A 15,622-nucleotide genomic window follows, 5' to 3' on the forward strand; every position below is an offset into this window, starting at 1 on the left:
CAGTGGACCAACTGGTCTTTCAGCACTCGATCCGTTCCTGCCATGTCTCACTTTGACATTTATTGGAAGGCTGCGCGTGGTGATAATATTTAAGGCTCAGACCACATAACTTTCGTCCTATTTGCACAATAACGTTACTTCATTCAAAAATACTTTATCAATCAATCGTCCTCAAATGAATACCAGCGATGGAATGTCGTAACGTGCTTGTATGAAGAAATAACAATACAGTGTGATATACTTTTGCTGAGATAGTGGATAGACGTATTTGAAGCAAATGCATTAAGTCTTTGTGCACTTATCTCTTGTGGTAATTACTCACCAAATAGCAGTCAGAAAATTCAGTCATCAGTATAACCGTGCTGCAAATGTTAATATGTCAACAATACAATAATGTGTTGAACTCAAAATGTAAACTTGACAACTTGAGCTAAAATACTGCTGTAACCTTTGAACCTCCAATCCTCATTTGCTCATAACTACATAACACTTCTCCTATATGCTTTATTACAGCAGTGGTCTTGTTGGCGTGTCTGCAACTGGGTAAGTCTCTGCATAATTTCAAGCTGTTTTACAATTGAATGTGATGAGTCTAAGCACCGTCCCTGATTTCCATTTTATCTCATGGACAGGCTCTACCTACAGACTAACATGTTATTTTGCAAACTGGGCCCAGTACAGACCAGGAGCGGCAAAGTACGCTCCAGATAACATCCCTCCTTGCATGTGTACTCACCTGATCTATGCTTTTGCCGTCATGAAGAACAATGAAGTTAGCACCTATGGATGGAATGATGTGACTCTTTACAAATTATTTAATGCTCTTAAAACCAGGTACTGTATACTGGTAACAAATTCCTGAATTCAAAAGTCTTGTTCTAATCAATTATTGAGCCTTTTAAAAGAGATCTATGCTTCAATTCCCAAATTTTATAACTTCCTTATTTTTTTAAGTTCCTGTTTTCATTTTCGCTCTAACAGGACCAGCAGTCCACGTGGTCCTAGTCAGTCTTGTAGGGGGACTAAGAATATAATGGGTGAGGAAAAGTGTGGGTCAGCTTTGATGGACTCCAAAGGGGAGGAATGAGGTGAATACATCACTCAGCACTCACCTCCAGGGTGCCCATGGACAAAACATCCATGGCCAGGGTGCAGAAGGGTATCCTTCAAGAGATCTGAGGGTTGGGGGCAGCTCAGGCAGGGCTGGAGGGTTTCAGATCAGGGATCTCCCCTGGGTTAGGGATCACGAGGCTAATATTATCTCTGTCGCTTTTAAAAGCTTCAAAATATCTTTCAGCATCTCAGTTTCAAAGATCTGTGAAGTTGCAGGGGCTAGTCTTCACTCTGTAGCTTTTAAAAACTTTAAAGTACTTTTCTCACATTCCATTTCATGCCCATTAACTTTTGCAACTGCCTTGAATGACAGCTCCTGTCTCTTTCGAATGTGGGATTATCATTGTTCATTTATATAGCCCTCCGCGTTCTGGTAACTCTGAATTGCTTCCACAAAAGCACAGCTGTTTAGTCTGAGCTCGATTTTTTTCAGGGGAATTTTTTTCAACTATTAAGTGCTTCCTAGAAAATACAGGTGTTCAGTCTGAGCTCATTTTTAAAAAGGGTATTTGTTTCTAACTATTGTGCTTGAACAACATGCCTTTACTGGCGGCTGGTTTAAACCAATACAAACAGCCAGCACAAACCAGACATCAAAGTCCAAGGATTTCTCGATGAGGACATTCTTGCAGCCATTGTTGAATTCTCTGGATAGGTGTGATGACCACATTGAGGGTTCAGAAGGTTTTGTAGCCCCCAGGTGGTCAGTATCATGGCTGGATAGTGCCCTAGCACTGCCCCTTGGCATAGGTTGGAACTGTCAGGGTGGGATAGGTTGGGATAGGTTGGCACTGCCCAATGAGTGTGGCCTGAAAGGAGGGTCTAAAGGGGGGGCATGAAGGAGGTGGGGCCTTTACCATACCAACATGTCTCTCATGGGTGGGTGGGGATGGGGGGGGGGGGGGGGGGGGTGGCTGATGCCAGTGAATGAGGGATTGGGGGTTGGTGCGTGATACCCAAAAGTCCTGATGCCAACCAAGGATTGAGGTTTCAGGTCAACCTGATATCTGCGTGGTGTCAGGGGGAGAGGATGAGGGTGGGACGATTTGAACATTTAGTGGTGGGGGAGGTTTCTCCTTTGTTGTCAAGGGTTGGGGCTGTTACCCTTCTCTGTGGGGGTTGCGACGTCCTTTAAAGAGGGCGCCCCAATCTCTGAGAAGCTGATCTTGCTGACGTCTTTAGGTCTCGCACATCTCTTTAACAGCATAAATCACTCACCTCCTAAACAAATGTGGATTGTGATCAGGATTCTGCTGATCCATCTGAGAAGAATCACACCACATTTCCCCACCAGATACCACGCTTAGAAATGTTTCGGGAGAACTGAGCCCTAGGACTGTGATATTTTGGAGTAATTTCAGTAATTATTTGAACTGTATTGAAATGTGTTTTATTCCCTCATCTATTTTCTTTTTTAATTCAACTACTTATTTTGTTCACAACAGGAATGAAAACCTTAAAACGCTGCTGTCTGTTGGAGGCTGGAACTTTGGAAGTCGAAAGTAAGATTGAAAGATTGTTGGTTTCGTGAAGCATTTTAAAAAAAATTTTCATTAAGACTAGTTGACGAACAAATATTGTCTTGCTTCCAAACATATGTTGGCAAGGATCACCAATGTGTGTTGGAGGCCCAAAGAGAACTGCGCAAGTTCGGTTTTACAGTTGTTTCACTGTCAGTTTTCCTATCAATGTTGATTTTGTGTTAACTTTCTCTATAGATTCAGCGCTATGGTTGCCACACCCGAAACTCGTCAAATATTCATAAAATCAGCAATTACCTTCCTGCGCAAATATGGGTTTGACGGTTTGGACATTGACTGGGAGTATCCTGGGGCAAGAGGTAGCCCCCCACAAGACAAGCATCTCTTCACAGTCTTAACACAGGTAGGAACCTAACTGGCACATTACTCATTTTAACATTTTTCAGAAACCTTTCAGATTCTCCCATAGGTGCTGACTTGGCAGGAAAACTGTTCTAAATCCCGACTGTTCTGACAGTTCAGCATCTTAACTGAATCGCCACACTCTGTGCACGGAAGAGGTCCCAGTCATGAATATCATTAAAAGCCAGGGGGCGGGGCCTATTCGCACCAGAATTTGACAGTTCTGGAGCTCTGCGCATGCGCAGTGGCCCCAAACTGTTAACTTCCCATTTGCTGGCCAGCTCGATTGCTGGTCAGCCCAGGACCCCCGCAGTGCTGCCCCTCCAGTCCCCCCACCCCCCCCCCGTTCCCCCCCCCCGTCGCCCCCCCCCCCCCCCCCCCCCCCCCCCCCCCCATGGCCCCCACAGCAATTCCCCGGCCAGCCCTGACCACCCCCGGCCCAGAATGCCCCGATGCCCAGGCCCCACCCCCCAGCAGTGCTGATCCACTCCCCCCCCCCCCCCCCCACAGGGTCAGAATCTCCCAGAGGCAGGACCCCCCCCCCCCGGCAGACCACCTGCCCCTTCCCCAGCCTGCCTGAATCACTGCCCTCCTTTCATCCCAGACCGATCCCAATGCAGAATGGCAGCAGGACCCCCCCCCCCACCAATCACACCTAGGCCCTGCCCACAGGCCCCACCCCCTTGGCACTGCCTGGTGCCCACTGGGCAGTGCCAAGATGTCCCCTGGGCATGGGCACTTTGCCCCTTGGGCAATGCCAGGGTGTCCATGCCCAGGCGATACCATCCCCCGCCGCCTGACCCCGGTTGGGGGGGGCCCGTTTGTCCCCCCCCCTTCATTCTGGCGGTGTTTCCTGCTAGTTCCCTGAACGTGGGGAGCTAGCCTGAACCCCGCTGGAATGAAGTACTCCTGGCAGGGTGGGAAATTCAATCGGGACCTGAAAGGTCCTGATAATCGACAAATATATATATTTAAAATACATGCAGAAAAGATTTAAATGACTTACCTGCCTTCCCGCTGGTTTCCAGTGTGGTCTGGCCGGCGACCATTCGCCGGCTCTGGGAGTTGTGCATGCATTCCCAGCACATGCGCAAATCCCTGTTCAAGGCTGGAGACGCGTGTCTCCCACCGCGACCCGACAGAAAAGTTGCAGGTCGCAATGGGAGAATAGCGACCTTAAATTCTACTGATAGATTAATTTGCTTGTCATTTGTAGCTAAGTGTTACACCATATCACTAAATCAATTAAACACATGGCTGTGTTCATGTCAATGACATGTCCTCGTACGAATGTGGGAAGCCAATTTAGTGGTAACATTTTTGGTCATCTTAGAAGAACCTGCAACAAATAAATCTTAATGTTAAACTGACACAATATTTTTGATTTAATTTATTATTGTCACATGTATTAGTATACAGTGAAAAGTATTGTTGTGGATTATCTTATTGTGGGTTAGAAACTTGGGAACATGAATAACCTTCTCGTCAATCCACCATTTGCTGAGATTCTGCTAACAGTTCATTGAATCATTAATATAGGGAGGCGGTGGTGTAGTGGAATTATCATTGGATGAGTAACCCAGAGACCCAGGGTAATGCTCTGGGGACGCGGGTTCGAATCGAATTCAATCAAAGCTGGAATTGAAAATCTAATGATAACCATGAAACCATTGTTGATTTTCGTAAAAACCCATCTGGTTCCCTAACGGCCTTTAGGGAAGGAAATCTGCCACCCTTACCTGGTCTGGCCTACATGTAACTCCAAAGCCACAGCAATGTGGTTGACTCTTAAATGCCCTCAGGGATGGGCAAGAAATGCTGGCCCAGCCAGCGATGCTCACACCCCATGAACTAATATAAAAAAGCCATGGTTATTAGGTTTCTTTTTATCTTTTAATTAATCTCCCAACAACACTTTATTTTCGAGGGAAGGTATATTTATCCTAAATTTTTTCACCTCCACTTTAGAAGGCATTGACTCACTCTGGGGTCCTTTACTCTCCCAGCACCTTGATCGCATTGCTAGCTTTAATGTATCTGCCTAATGTATCTGCATATGGACTGCATGTTACCCAAATGTAAACTCACTATGAAACATGCCTAACTGTATTTGGCCTCACCTGATGTCCCCAAATAGACATTTAACAGTGATAGTCACTGGACATTGCTGAGGAGCAGGAACTTCAGTGGAATTTTCTCCCCGGTTCAGTGTGATGGAAAAAAATTGCTTGAACAGCTGTCAGTCTGTCTTCTGTTTTAACTCAGCTAAAGCTCTAAAGCTCTCTGTGTTCAGTACATTACCATGCTATGCTTGGCTATGGATATAAACAAAGAATTTTATGCATCTTTGGTCGAAATTTGAAGCCTCCTTTTTGTGTAAGTCTGTCAATTAGGCCAACGAAAATTTATTTTTGATGTTTAGGAACTAGTAGCAGCCTTTGAAGCAGAAGGAAAAAGTATTGGGAAACCAAGACTGCTACTTTCAGCTGCAGTGGCAGCCGGAGTATCCAAGATTCAAACTGCCTATGAGATTCCTGAGCTGGGAAAGTGAGTATTGGCATCCATTTTATAGCACCTGTTAATACCCAGGCCAGAAACTCCAAGGTGTTTTGTGAAGTTAGCCTAGACCCTAATTTTTACATTTGATTTTGGCATTGGTGAGCATGAGGTGTTTCACTCCAGGTATGATTCAAGTGACCCACTAGGAAGCTTTTATCAAACAAAATTTATTTAAGAACACAGTTAAACTACAACAAAAAAGAATGAGCATAACTTTTACCAATTACAAGACTTAAACATGACACAGTATAACTCATAACAGCTAGTTATCTCTGTTGTTCCAGTGTAAAGTAATATCCCACAGACATGCCCCCTTCTTCGGCATTAGTTAGCACAAAAACAAGTATCCTCACATGATGTCAGATTTCCAGCTATTTAACACTTCTGGACAGTGAACCTGAAAGCAGTTTTCAGAGAAGGATATATCCTCCAAACAGCAAAACCTCAGAGGTAAATCCAGTCTTTGGCAGCTTCCAAAAACAGCCACCCAGACCACAGAATCTCTGACTTCAGAGAGGGGAAGAAACACTGCTATCTCTCGCAGCTTCTAAACTAAAACTGGAATGTTCTATGAAAATAGCTGTCCCCAGTCACATCACCTGACCTGTCAATTATCCCAAATCAAACTCTACTCTGCAATCCCAGGGGAACACTAAAACAACAGAACACTACATTAGTTCAGATTAAAAAACCATATCAATTATAATTATCAATTATGCTGCTTCAGTAACAGTAAAAGACACTGGCTATAAAAAATGCGGTGCCGACAAAATCCCAGGTACTGCAAACACTTCCTGCAGAGAAACGTGTTCAAAATACATTTCTTAAAGGCACTGTATTGTCACTCACCAACACAGGGAAGATCGGTTCATTCAAAATCAACCACCTTCAATTGGCTCAATACATATATTAATGATATTCTGTGCTTTTCTTTGCTCTAATTTGTAAGGCTCATGGATGTGTTTGTTTCCTCTAGCACTGTCTAAGTTAAATAATAGATTTTCTATCATCATATTTATTCCTTCCATTATTTTGAAAACCTGTACATGTCTCATCTCAGCCTATCCTCCATGAAAATAATGTATTCAGGTCATGCTGAAGATCTGGAATCTCACCATCACTATCACAATGGCAGTGAGGGATGTGGAATAAATTAGACTTATATCCCAACAATCAATAATCTATCTGACTGCTCTTCTTTAAGCCATTCCTATTCTATCTATATCTCAATTGTGATAGGACAATTCCCTCCCTAACGGCATTGTGGGTCAACCCACAGAACATGGACTGCAGTGATTCAAGATGGCGGCTCACCACCACCTTCTCAAGGGCAACTAGGGATGGGCAATCAATGCTGGCCAGCCAGTGACGCCCATGTCCCACGAATGATTTAAAAAAAAATCAAACCTTCTGTCTTTCTCCTGAACTGGCTTCACTGTGCGATATCATCATTATTTTCCCTGACTTACATCACAATGCCTCGAGATGAATTCTCCTAATAGATTTGCTCTATTATTCACATTGATCTGATATTTTGTGGGTATGATCAATGGTTGCTCTCAATTTTCTTTTCTCTCTAATCCTTACCAGCAGAGACATTTTCTGGTCTTTATTCCTAAAAGTATTTTACTCATTAAAACTAAAATGTATCGGCCATATTTCAGTCCCCATATATCATTCATTATTTTCTCAAAGGTAGTGGTGTGGAATTTCTGCCCATGTTCCTGATCTTCTGCTGTAACTTCAGTAAACGATTGCCAGAAAATGCTAAGTGTCACATTCAATGATCTGCTGCTGAAGTTATGGTGGACAATTGGAAAGTTGCACCAAGTCCACAATTAAACATAGATATTGCTGTTTGATGGTAGTTTGTGCCATTGCGTTCAATGTGTAGATTAAAATTTGTAAATGATCTTGATGTAATCAGAAAATATTATTGGATTATCCAGAAAAATTCTTATGCTATTTTCCTTTCCTTGGCGAGCTCTGAAATTATGTCACAAAGCAGTATGCTTGTTCAGAATTAATGTCATCCTTGTCAAAATATTCCATTATTTTATTGCTGAATAATTTAGATGATGGGCCATCCCCTATACTGTGGGGTTGTAACATTGCTTCAAAGAAGAAGAAATAGGACAAGATAACAAAGAGGCCAGGAGTATATGGCCTCACTGTGGTATGATCTTCATTCAGTTATGTGGGACTGTAATATCCTATTGAGCAGAAGGGCCCATAAAGCCCTGACCATGAATTCATTTTTAGATTATAGGATGAGAAGACCGTGAATGAAACAAAGAATAAATACATATTTTACTGAATATATATTTTGTTTGTGATATTTTAAAGTTACTTCCCTTTACAGAACTCTGGACTTTTTCAACGTGATGACATACGACTTCTATGGTCCATGGAATAGGTTCACTGGGGAAAATAGTCCTCTTTATGCACTCCCCAATGCCAAAGGCAATAACCGCTACTTTAATATGGTTCGTATTCATGAATGCTCCATATTTCAATTTTACAACTGGCCGAATTGCTTGCAGTCTAAATATTAACATTACCAATCTTTGCACAGGCCGGGACCATCAAATACTGGAAGGATAATGGAGCTCCTGCAGAGAAACTGAATGCTGGGTTCGCCGGCTACGGTCACACATTCAGATTGAGCACATCCAACACAGCTCCCGGTGCCCCAGCAAATGGTGCTGGACCAGCTGGGTATTATACACAGCAATCTGGTTTCCTGGGTTACTTTGAGGTACACATGCTGCTACAAGTAGGATGAATATCCAAGTTCCTTGAAAATCTTGAACTTTGCCATTTATGAATGGGGGGACAGGCAATTTAAATGATTAGAATTTGGGGTGGATTTCTTTTTACAGAACCAAAATACTGCAGATGATCCAAATCTGAAATAAAAGCAGAAAATGCTGGAAGTACACAGCAGGTCAGGCAGCATCTACAGAGAGCGAGGGAACAGAGTTCACATTTCTGGCCAATGACCATTTGTCAGAACCCAGGGCAGAGCCAGATTGTAACAAGTACTTCCAACAGTTTCTTATTTCATTCCCCACTGGATTAGGGCAAAAACCCAGAACTGAGGCTCCAGCTAAGTTTGTTCTTGTGCCAATTGCTTTGACACCTCTCCATCATAAAGTTACTGGCTTCAGTTGGGGTACCCCCTCAGAATGGGACGGTGAAGACTGGAAATTTGCCATGTTGGAATTGGTCGAACACATGTCAGTAAAAATTTGTTTGTTCATTCTTTTCTCTTCCTGCATCCAGTAATAACGGATAATATAACTGTTTCCGTTGCTGGTTTTGGCCACAGAGGCTGTAACTTGAGGGGTGCACATTAAGCATGACTGGCCACTCTTAACATTGGCACATGTTGTAGGTAGATACTCAACCTGTTGGCTATGTTATAAACACAACTCCCTTGGCTATCAAGTCCTGGGTGGTATTTGAACCCAGACTTTCTGGTTTCGTGGCAGAGAGGTTACCGACTGCGCCACAAAGTCTCCACACTAAAAACTTGTGCAATCTTAGAATTGTTTGGGATTTTGGATCTGGATTAAATTTCAGCAGTAGAAAGTATTTTTGACTTTGGATGACATTTTAAAATGAGGTGTATCAATTCATCCACCAATTACATACCTCCTGCTAAAATTGAGAGAACTGTGTGATAGATGCCTGAATCAATATCCACCATTTTAGACAAGCATCCAAAGTCAACTCATTCATTACATTCAAAGGAGAATGTATCGTGCATTACCATAAGGAAAACCCAGAAAAGCTTAATAAATCTAACAGGAGCTGATGCATTTAAGTAGTTCGTAACTGCACTTAAATTACTGGAAACCAGTCACAATTTTCAACTTTTGTACAAAGTTTGCATCCTAATGTCTCATTATTTTAACAGGTCTGTCTCTTCTTAAAAGATGCGACTGAAAAATGGGATGCTTCACAGATGGTTCCTTATGCCTATAAGGGAAATGAATGGGTTGGATACGATAATCCTCAAAGCTTTGAAGACAAGGTCTGCTATACATACTGCTATATGTTTTAGGACTGACACTGAAAACATGTGATCAATGAGGAGCCTAACCCAATAGCTCCACCTAATAGTTCTACACACCCAAGAACTAGTGGTCATGATTTTGATTTCCAATCATTAATTTTAATCATGAACATGTTCAATAAGTTTAGAAAATGAACAATGTTTTTTTTCTAATTTGTTAGAACAACTAGGCATAATGACATTTGAAATTGCTGCTCTTTGTATTTCTGATCCACTCCCTCAACTGACAATATTGCAGGACATTCCCATCTTATTTTCAGCTTCCCACTTGTGGGCGGCATGGTGGCACAATAGCTAGCACTGCTGTCTCACAACGCCAGGAACTCCAGTTTCAATTCCCAGCTTGGGTCATGGTCTGTGCAGAGTCTGCTCATTCTCTTTGTGTCTGTATGGGTTTCCTCCGGGTGCTCCGGTTTCCTCCCACAGTTCGAAAGACGTGCTGGTTAGGTGCGTTGGCCATGCTAAATTCTCCCTCAGTGTACCCGAACAGGTGCCAGAGTGTTGCAACTAGTGGATTTTTACAGTAACCTCATTAGAGTGTTAATGTAAGCCTACTTGTGGCACTAATAAATAAGCTTAAAACTTTGTGCCTAAACTACAGTCTTGGACAGAGTCAGAGCCAGATTGTGGAGAACTGACTGACTTTAGAATTCAAAATGCAGTCATGCAATTGATAATTGGAGTATAAATGCTGGAAGAGTGTTTCATTTACTATTGGACAAATGCAGATCTCCATTGTAACATCAATGTTGCTTTGTATGGGAGTTGAGTGGGAATAAATGTTTTTGGTTAATATGAGAACAAACTTAGTATTTTCTCATTCACAGCTTGTAAGAATTAGACTGTTTTTGCCTTTCTTATTTGAGACGCTCCAGATTTTATGGACACATTTGAAGAGCAGTCTTCAGGCTAACAGTGGTCATTTTTGTTCTTTCCGATATTGGATTCCAGATTAAGTGGTTGAAGGAAAGTCAAATTGGAGGAGCAATGATGTGGACCCTTTCTCTGGATGATTTCAGTGGCACCTTCTGCCACCAGGGAAAATATCCTCTCATCAGTAAACTACACGATCTTCTGGACATTAATAAAGGTAATTCCTTGTGGTGACTGATCTCAACCATCTACTTGTTGTTGCTTTATAGCACCCCTTCCTGCCCTCCCCATCTCTTGGTTACACCCCTGAATCCCACACTGCCCACTTCCTCCCAGTCATCAACCTTCTTCCACTCACCACACTCCCTTCTCCCTGCCACTGAGTGTACCCTCCCCGAGCCTACCCACCTACCTTACAAACTTACATTTACCCTGGCTTCTCAGAACGACTGGACCTTTAAACATACCAATGTTATGGCAGTTAGTGCTGCAAGAAATGGGAAATGGTTGTGGGGGGTGGTTGGAAAGGGGGTGTATTAATGTTCTCATTAAGTGGAGTGTTGTTTTATCCTGCGAGGTGAAGACGGCTATGTTTATAATTTAGAGTGTTTGGTAGAGTTCCAGTTGGTGCAGAGGTGACTGCTAAGGTTGACCAGCACCCAAACATTTCCTCTGTGAGTAGGACAAGATACTGCAGATGAATGAGTTTTGGATGTGTTGCTGTCCTCAGATTTTCTCTCTGTTCAGTTTCTCTCTGCGTCTGAAATGCGCTTGCTTTCAAAGGAGGCTCTCCGGTTTTAGATTTGATTGCACCAGGTGTAGCAGTCATAGGTGAGCAAAACCCCAAAACTTATACCAAAACACAGGGTCGCATGGTGGACAGTGGTTAGCACTGCTGCCTAACAGTGCCAAGGACCTGGGTTCAATTCTCAACTTGGGTCACTGTCTGCGTGGAGTTTGCACGTTCTCCCCGTGTCAGCGTGGGTTTCCTTCGGGTGCTCCAGTTTCCTCCCACAGTCCGAAAGATGTGCTGGTCAGGTGAATTGGCCGTGCTAAATTCTCCCTCAGTGTACCCGAACAGGTGCCGGAGTGTGGCGACTGGGGGATTTTACAGTCACTTCATTGCAGTGTTAATGTAAGCCTACTTGTGACTAATAAATAAACTTTACTTTAAATGAAACATTTAGGGCGGAATTTTCCCATCATGACTGCCCACGGCGATCATAGTGGGTGGAACACAGACCATGCAAAAGTCCGTTGACCTCAGGTGGGAGTTTCCAGCCTTGGGGTGAGCACGGCCAGAAAATTCCGTCCTTAGTGTCCTTGTAGTGCGTCCTATGACTAACATTAGAGTGCGACCCAGTCTCAAGCTCTCCATTGAAGATTTGCTTTTGCTGCTATGTCTCAGGCATTTTGGCATTATGACCAGCCCCCCTCAAACCAGAGAATGATCTGACCCGCTTCCCTCCTCCCCCCCACCACTGATCTGAGTCAGAGAGCTGTTGGAAGCTCTGAACTCGCTCTTCAGCAGCTGAAGCACTCGATTCAGACTTTTATTCAGCAGGTTCATTTTGGCGTGATTCCGGATCGGCGAACGCGGCGGTAAAGGGGTAAAGGGGGAAGTGCTGATAAAGTTGGGCGGGCAGTTCATTAATTCAATTGAAATACATGCAAATGCATTTAAATCGCCGTTGCGCCCATTTCAGGCACGAATCGGATCGCCGCCATTCCCAGGTTTTGGTAAAGTGGCCATCTGCACGGACGCGGGCACGGATCTCGTTAATGGCCTCACACCCGACTTTACCCCACAATGGTAAAATAGGGCCCTACATCTTTATTTCTTCTGCATAGGTGCCAGTCCTCAGACTGAAGAACCTAAAAGAAGCAAACTGTGCATGTGCAGCCATTTTCCCTCGTGGAATCATGCACAGAAGGCCTGAGGTTTGTCAGGAATTAGAATTCCCGACTGTTTCATGTTCAATGAGTACAGTATCTCTTGCACTGCTGCCTCACAGCGCCAGGGACCTAGGTTCTATTCTGGCCTTGGTGTTTCTGTTTCCTCTCACAGCCGGCTAGGTGGACTGGCCATGTTAAATTACCCCTTAGTGTCCAAAGATGGTGAGGTGGATTGGTCATAGTAACTGTGTGGGTTTATGGGGATAGGACAGGGAAGTGGACTTGGGTAAGATATTCTTTCGGAGAGTCAATGGACTGAATAGCCCCTTTCTGCAGTGTAGTAATTAATTGGTTCTATGGTTCTAATGAAACTTGCTTCCCTCTAGGATGTGTGGCTCCTCCTCTTCCCACCATTCCTGGGCCTAAGACAATTCCTGGTAACCCCCAGTTTTGTACTGGCAAATCAAGTGGTATCTACAGTGACACAAAGAATAAGAACATCTACTATCAATGTGTTGATGGAAGGACCTACGTGGAATACTGTGACACCGGATTAGTCTTTGATTCTTCCTGCAAATGCTGCACCTGGGCTTGAAATAAAAGAGGTACATAGACTCCACTGATATAACAAACAAAGTTGGCTGGTCGATATAGGAACTGGGTTCACTTCCAAATTCAAATGCTGTCAATTTTCATGGGGATATCAGAATTGTGAAACAAAATAGACCAAGGTCCAATTAATCATAGAAACCCTACAGTGCAGAAGGAGGCCATTCGGCCCATCGAGTCTGCACCGACCACAATCCCACCCAGGCCCTACCCCCAATTAGTTTGCCTTCTGCCCTCCTGAGAGTCCTGGTTCCAGCACAGAAGGAAGCTGGTTGACCCCATGTCAGTTTATTGCAAACTGACCTTTCCTCACTCTTTCTGCTTAATCCTGCTGGTTATCTTCCCCCTTCAGCTGCTTCCAAATCTCTTTTGAAATCCACAAGTGAATCTCCCTCCGTTGCCTTCTCAGGAGCTTATTCCACATTTTCCTCATTTTTTCAGCATCTTGCCCTTGATTTTGTTTCTTTGTCACTTTGGCAAGAAATGAGGAGTATGTAGCACCTTTCATAATCATCATTGCTCCCAAAGGGCTTTACAGACAGGGAAGTACTTTTGAAGTGTGGTCACTGTGCAGTCAATTAGGGCACAGCGAGATCCCATAAACAGAAATGTGGTATTGGCCTGACAATCTGCCTTATTTTTAGCGATGTTGGTTGAGGAATAAATATTGACCAAAACTCTGGGGAGCAAAATAGTGCCACGAGATCTTTGACATCCAGTCGAGAGGCAAGCAAGGCCTTGGTTTTGTGTCTTATCTGCAAGCTGGCACCTGGGACAGTGTCGGACTCCCTTAGCACTGCACTCGAGTCTCAGCTTCCATTTTGTAGTCCAGTCTCTGGAATGCGACTATGACCCCACAACCGTCTGACATCAGAGTCAAAAGCGCTGCTGACTGAGTGAAGGACATTGGGGCGAATTTTCCCATTCCGCCCACCACGGAATTGGAGCAGGCAAGGAATGGACCATGGAAAGGTCCATGGACCTCGGGCAAGGGATTTTCTGATTTAGGGGCGAATGCGGCCGGAAAAGCCCGCCTATTGGGTGGGATGTTTCAGCCCCACCTGTCATATGAATCATCGCCATTGCCTTTGGGTGGGAATATTGCTTAATTTTAATGTTTTTGCTGCTGACCGCTAACAAACTCTATTTTTATTTTCCAGCCTGTCGCTGATTTTCAGCAATGAAGCTCTAACTGACCTCCAGTTTAATCATTGAAAATGTCATCACTGGTCAGAGCAAATGTACAACAGCCATCACATTACTGGCTCGAAGAATTCTCTCTCCAGTAAAGATAATGATTGAAATTGAAAAATAAAATAATTTGCAGATCTGGTCAGTTTGTGTGTTTAAATAAATTATAAGACTGTCATTTCTGTAACACTTTCTCCACCAAGATGCTCTATGCAAAGAATTCTCCTTTGGTGCAAAGACTGTTGGCTGTGATTATCCAATTCTGTGTTATGTTGACTATTTAGAAGGAAACATACTAAACTTGCAACATGGGATGAGGCCATTCAATCCAATCAGTCCATGTTGGCATTTATTTTAAATTCATTCGTGGGGCAAGGGCGTCGCTGGCTGGCCAGCATTTATTGCCCATCCCTTGTCGCCCTTGAGAAGATAGTGGTGAGCTGCCCTCTTGAAACGCTGCAACTGAGTGGCTTGCTAGGCTATATCGGAGGGCAGTTGAGAGTCAACCACATTGCTGTGGCTCTGTAATCATATGTAGGTCAGACCAGTTAAGGATGACAGATTTCCTTCCCTAAAGGACATTGGTGAAACAGATGGGTTTCTCTGACAATCATGTTTCATGATCATCATTCCAGATATCTTTGGACTGCATTTAGCCCTTATCCCTCTAAACTTTCCCATCCATGTACCTTTCCAAATGCCTTTTAAATGTAATTGTACCCACCTCTCCCACCTCCTCTGGCAGCTCATTCCATATGCACACCACCCTCTGTGTAAAAAAGGTGCATCTTTCCCCTCTCACCTTAAAACTATGCCCTCTATGTTTGGACTCCCCTACCCTGGGGAAAAGACCTTGGCTATTCACTTTATCTATGTCCCTTATGATTTTATAAACCTCTATATGGTTACCCCTCATCCTCCTATGTTCCAGGGAAAAATGTCCAAGCTTATCTAACTGACCTCCAGTTTAATCATTGAAAATGTCATCACTTGTCAGTGCAAGATCCTTAAAGGTGGCAGCACAAGTGGAAAAGGTGGTGAAGAAGGCATATGGCATGCTTGCCTTTATTGGATGGGGCATAGAGTATAAAAGTTGGCATATGATGTTGCAGTTATATAGAACGTTGGGTAGGCCACATTTGGAATACTGCGTCCAGTTCTGGTCGCCACACTACCAGAAGGACGTGGAGGCTTTGGAGAGAGTGCAGAAAAGGTTTACCAGGATGTTGCCTGGTATGGAGGGTATTAGCTATGAGGAGAGATTGAGTAAACTAGGGTTGTTCTCCCTGGAAAGACGAAGGTTGAGGGGCAACCTAATAGAAGTTTATAAAATTATGAAGGGCATAGATAGGGTGAATAGTTGGAAGCTTTTTCCCAGGTCAGAAATGACAAACACAAGGGGTCACAAGTTCAAGGT

General features: G+C 43.7%; 1 protein-coding gene across 1 annotated transcript; it reads left to right on the top strand.

The window, feature by feature from the left end:
* Window positions 1-742: 742 nt before the first annotated feature.
* Window positions 743-13,000, top strand: LOC144479242 (acidic mammalian chitinase-like). Its single transcript, XM_078197910.1, has 8 exons — window positions 743-834; window positions 2,832-2,997; window positions 5,419-5,543; window positions 7,918-8,041; window positions 8,131-8,313; window positions 9,478-9,594; window positions 10,588-10,726; window positions 12,792-13,000. Exons 1-8 carry the CDS (start codon window positions 758-760, stop codon window positions 12,998-13,000), a joined length of 1,140 nt encoding a protein of 379 aa, XP_078054036.1. The 5' UTR covers window positions 743-757.
* Window positions 13,001-15,622: the final 2,622 nt, after the last annotated feature.

The sequence above is a fragment of the Mustelus asterias genome, chromosome 25 (genome assembly GCF_964213995.1).
Source record: "Mustelus asterias chromosome 25, sMusAst1.hap1.1, whole genome shotgun sequence".
In the NCBI taxonomy this organism is placed as follows: Eukaryota; Metazoa; Chordata; class Chondrichthyes; order Carcharhiniformes; family Triakidae; genus Mustelus; species Mustelus asterias.

What these genes read in the sequence shown, in the direction of transcription:
- LOC144479242 (XM_078197910.1), top strand. Translation starts at nt 758, where the DNA reads ATGAAGAACAATGAAGTTAGCACCTATGGATGGAATGATGTGACTCTT. An exon ending in GAGATTCCTGAGCTGGGAAA is followed by an intron (nt 5,544 to 7,917) that starts GTGAGTATTGGC and finishes TTCCCTTTACAG; the next exon opens with AACTCTGGACTTTTTCAACG. An exon ending in CTCAAAGCTTTGAAGACAAG is followed by an intron (nt 9,595 to 10,587) that starts GTCTGCTATACA and finishes ATTGGATTCCAG; the next exon opens with ATTAAGTGGTTGAAGGAAAG.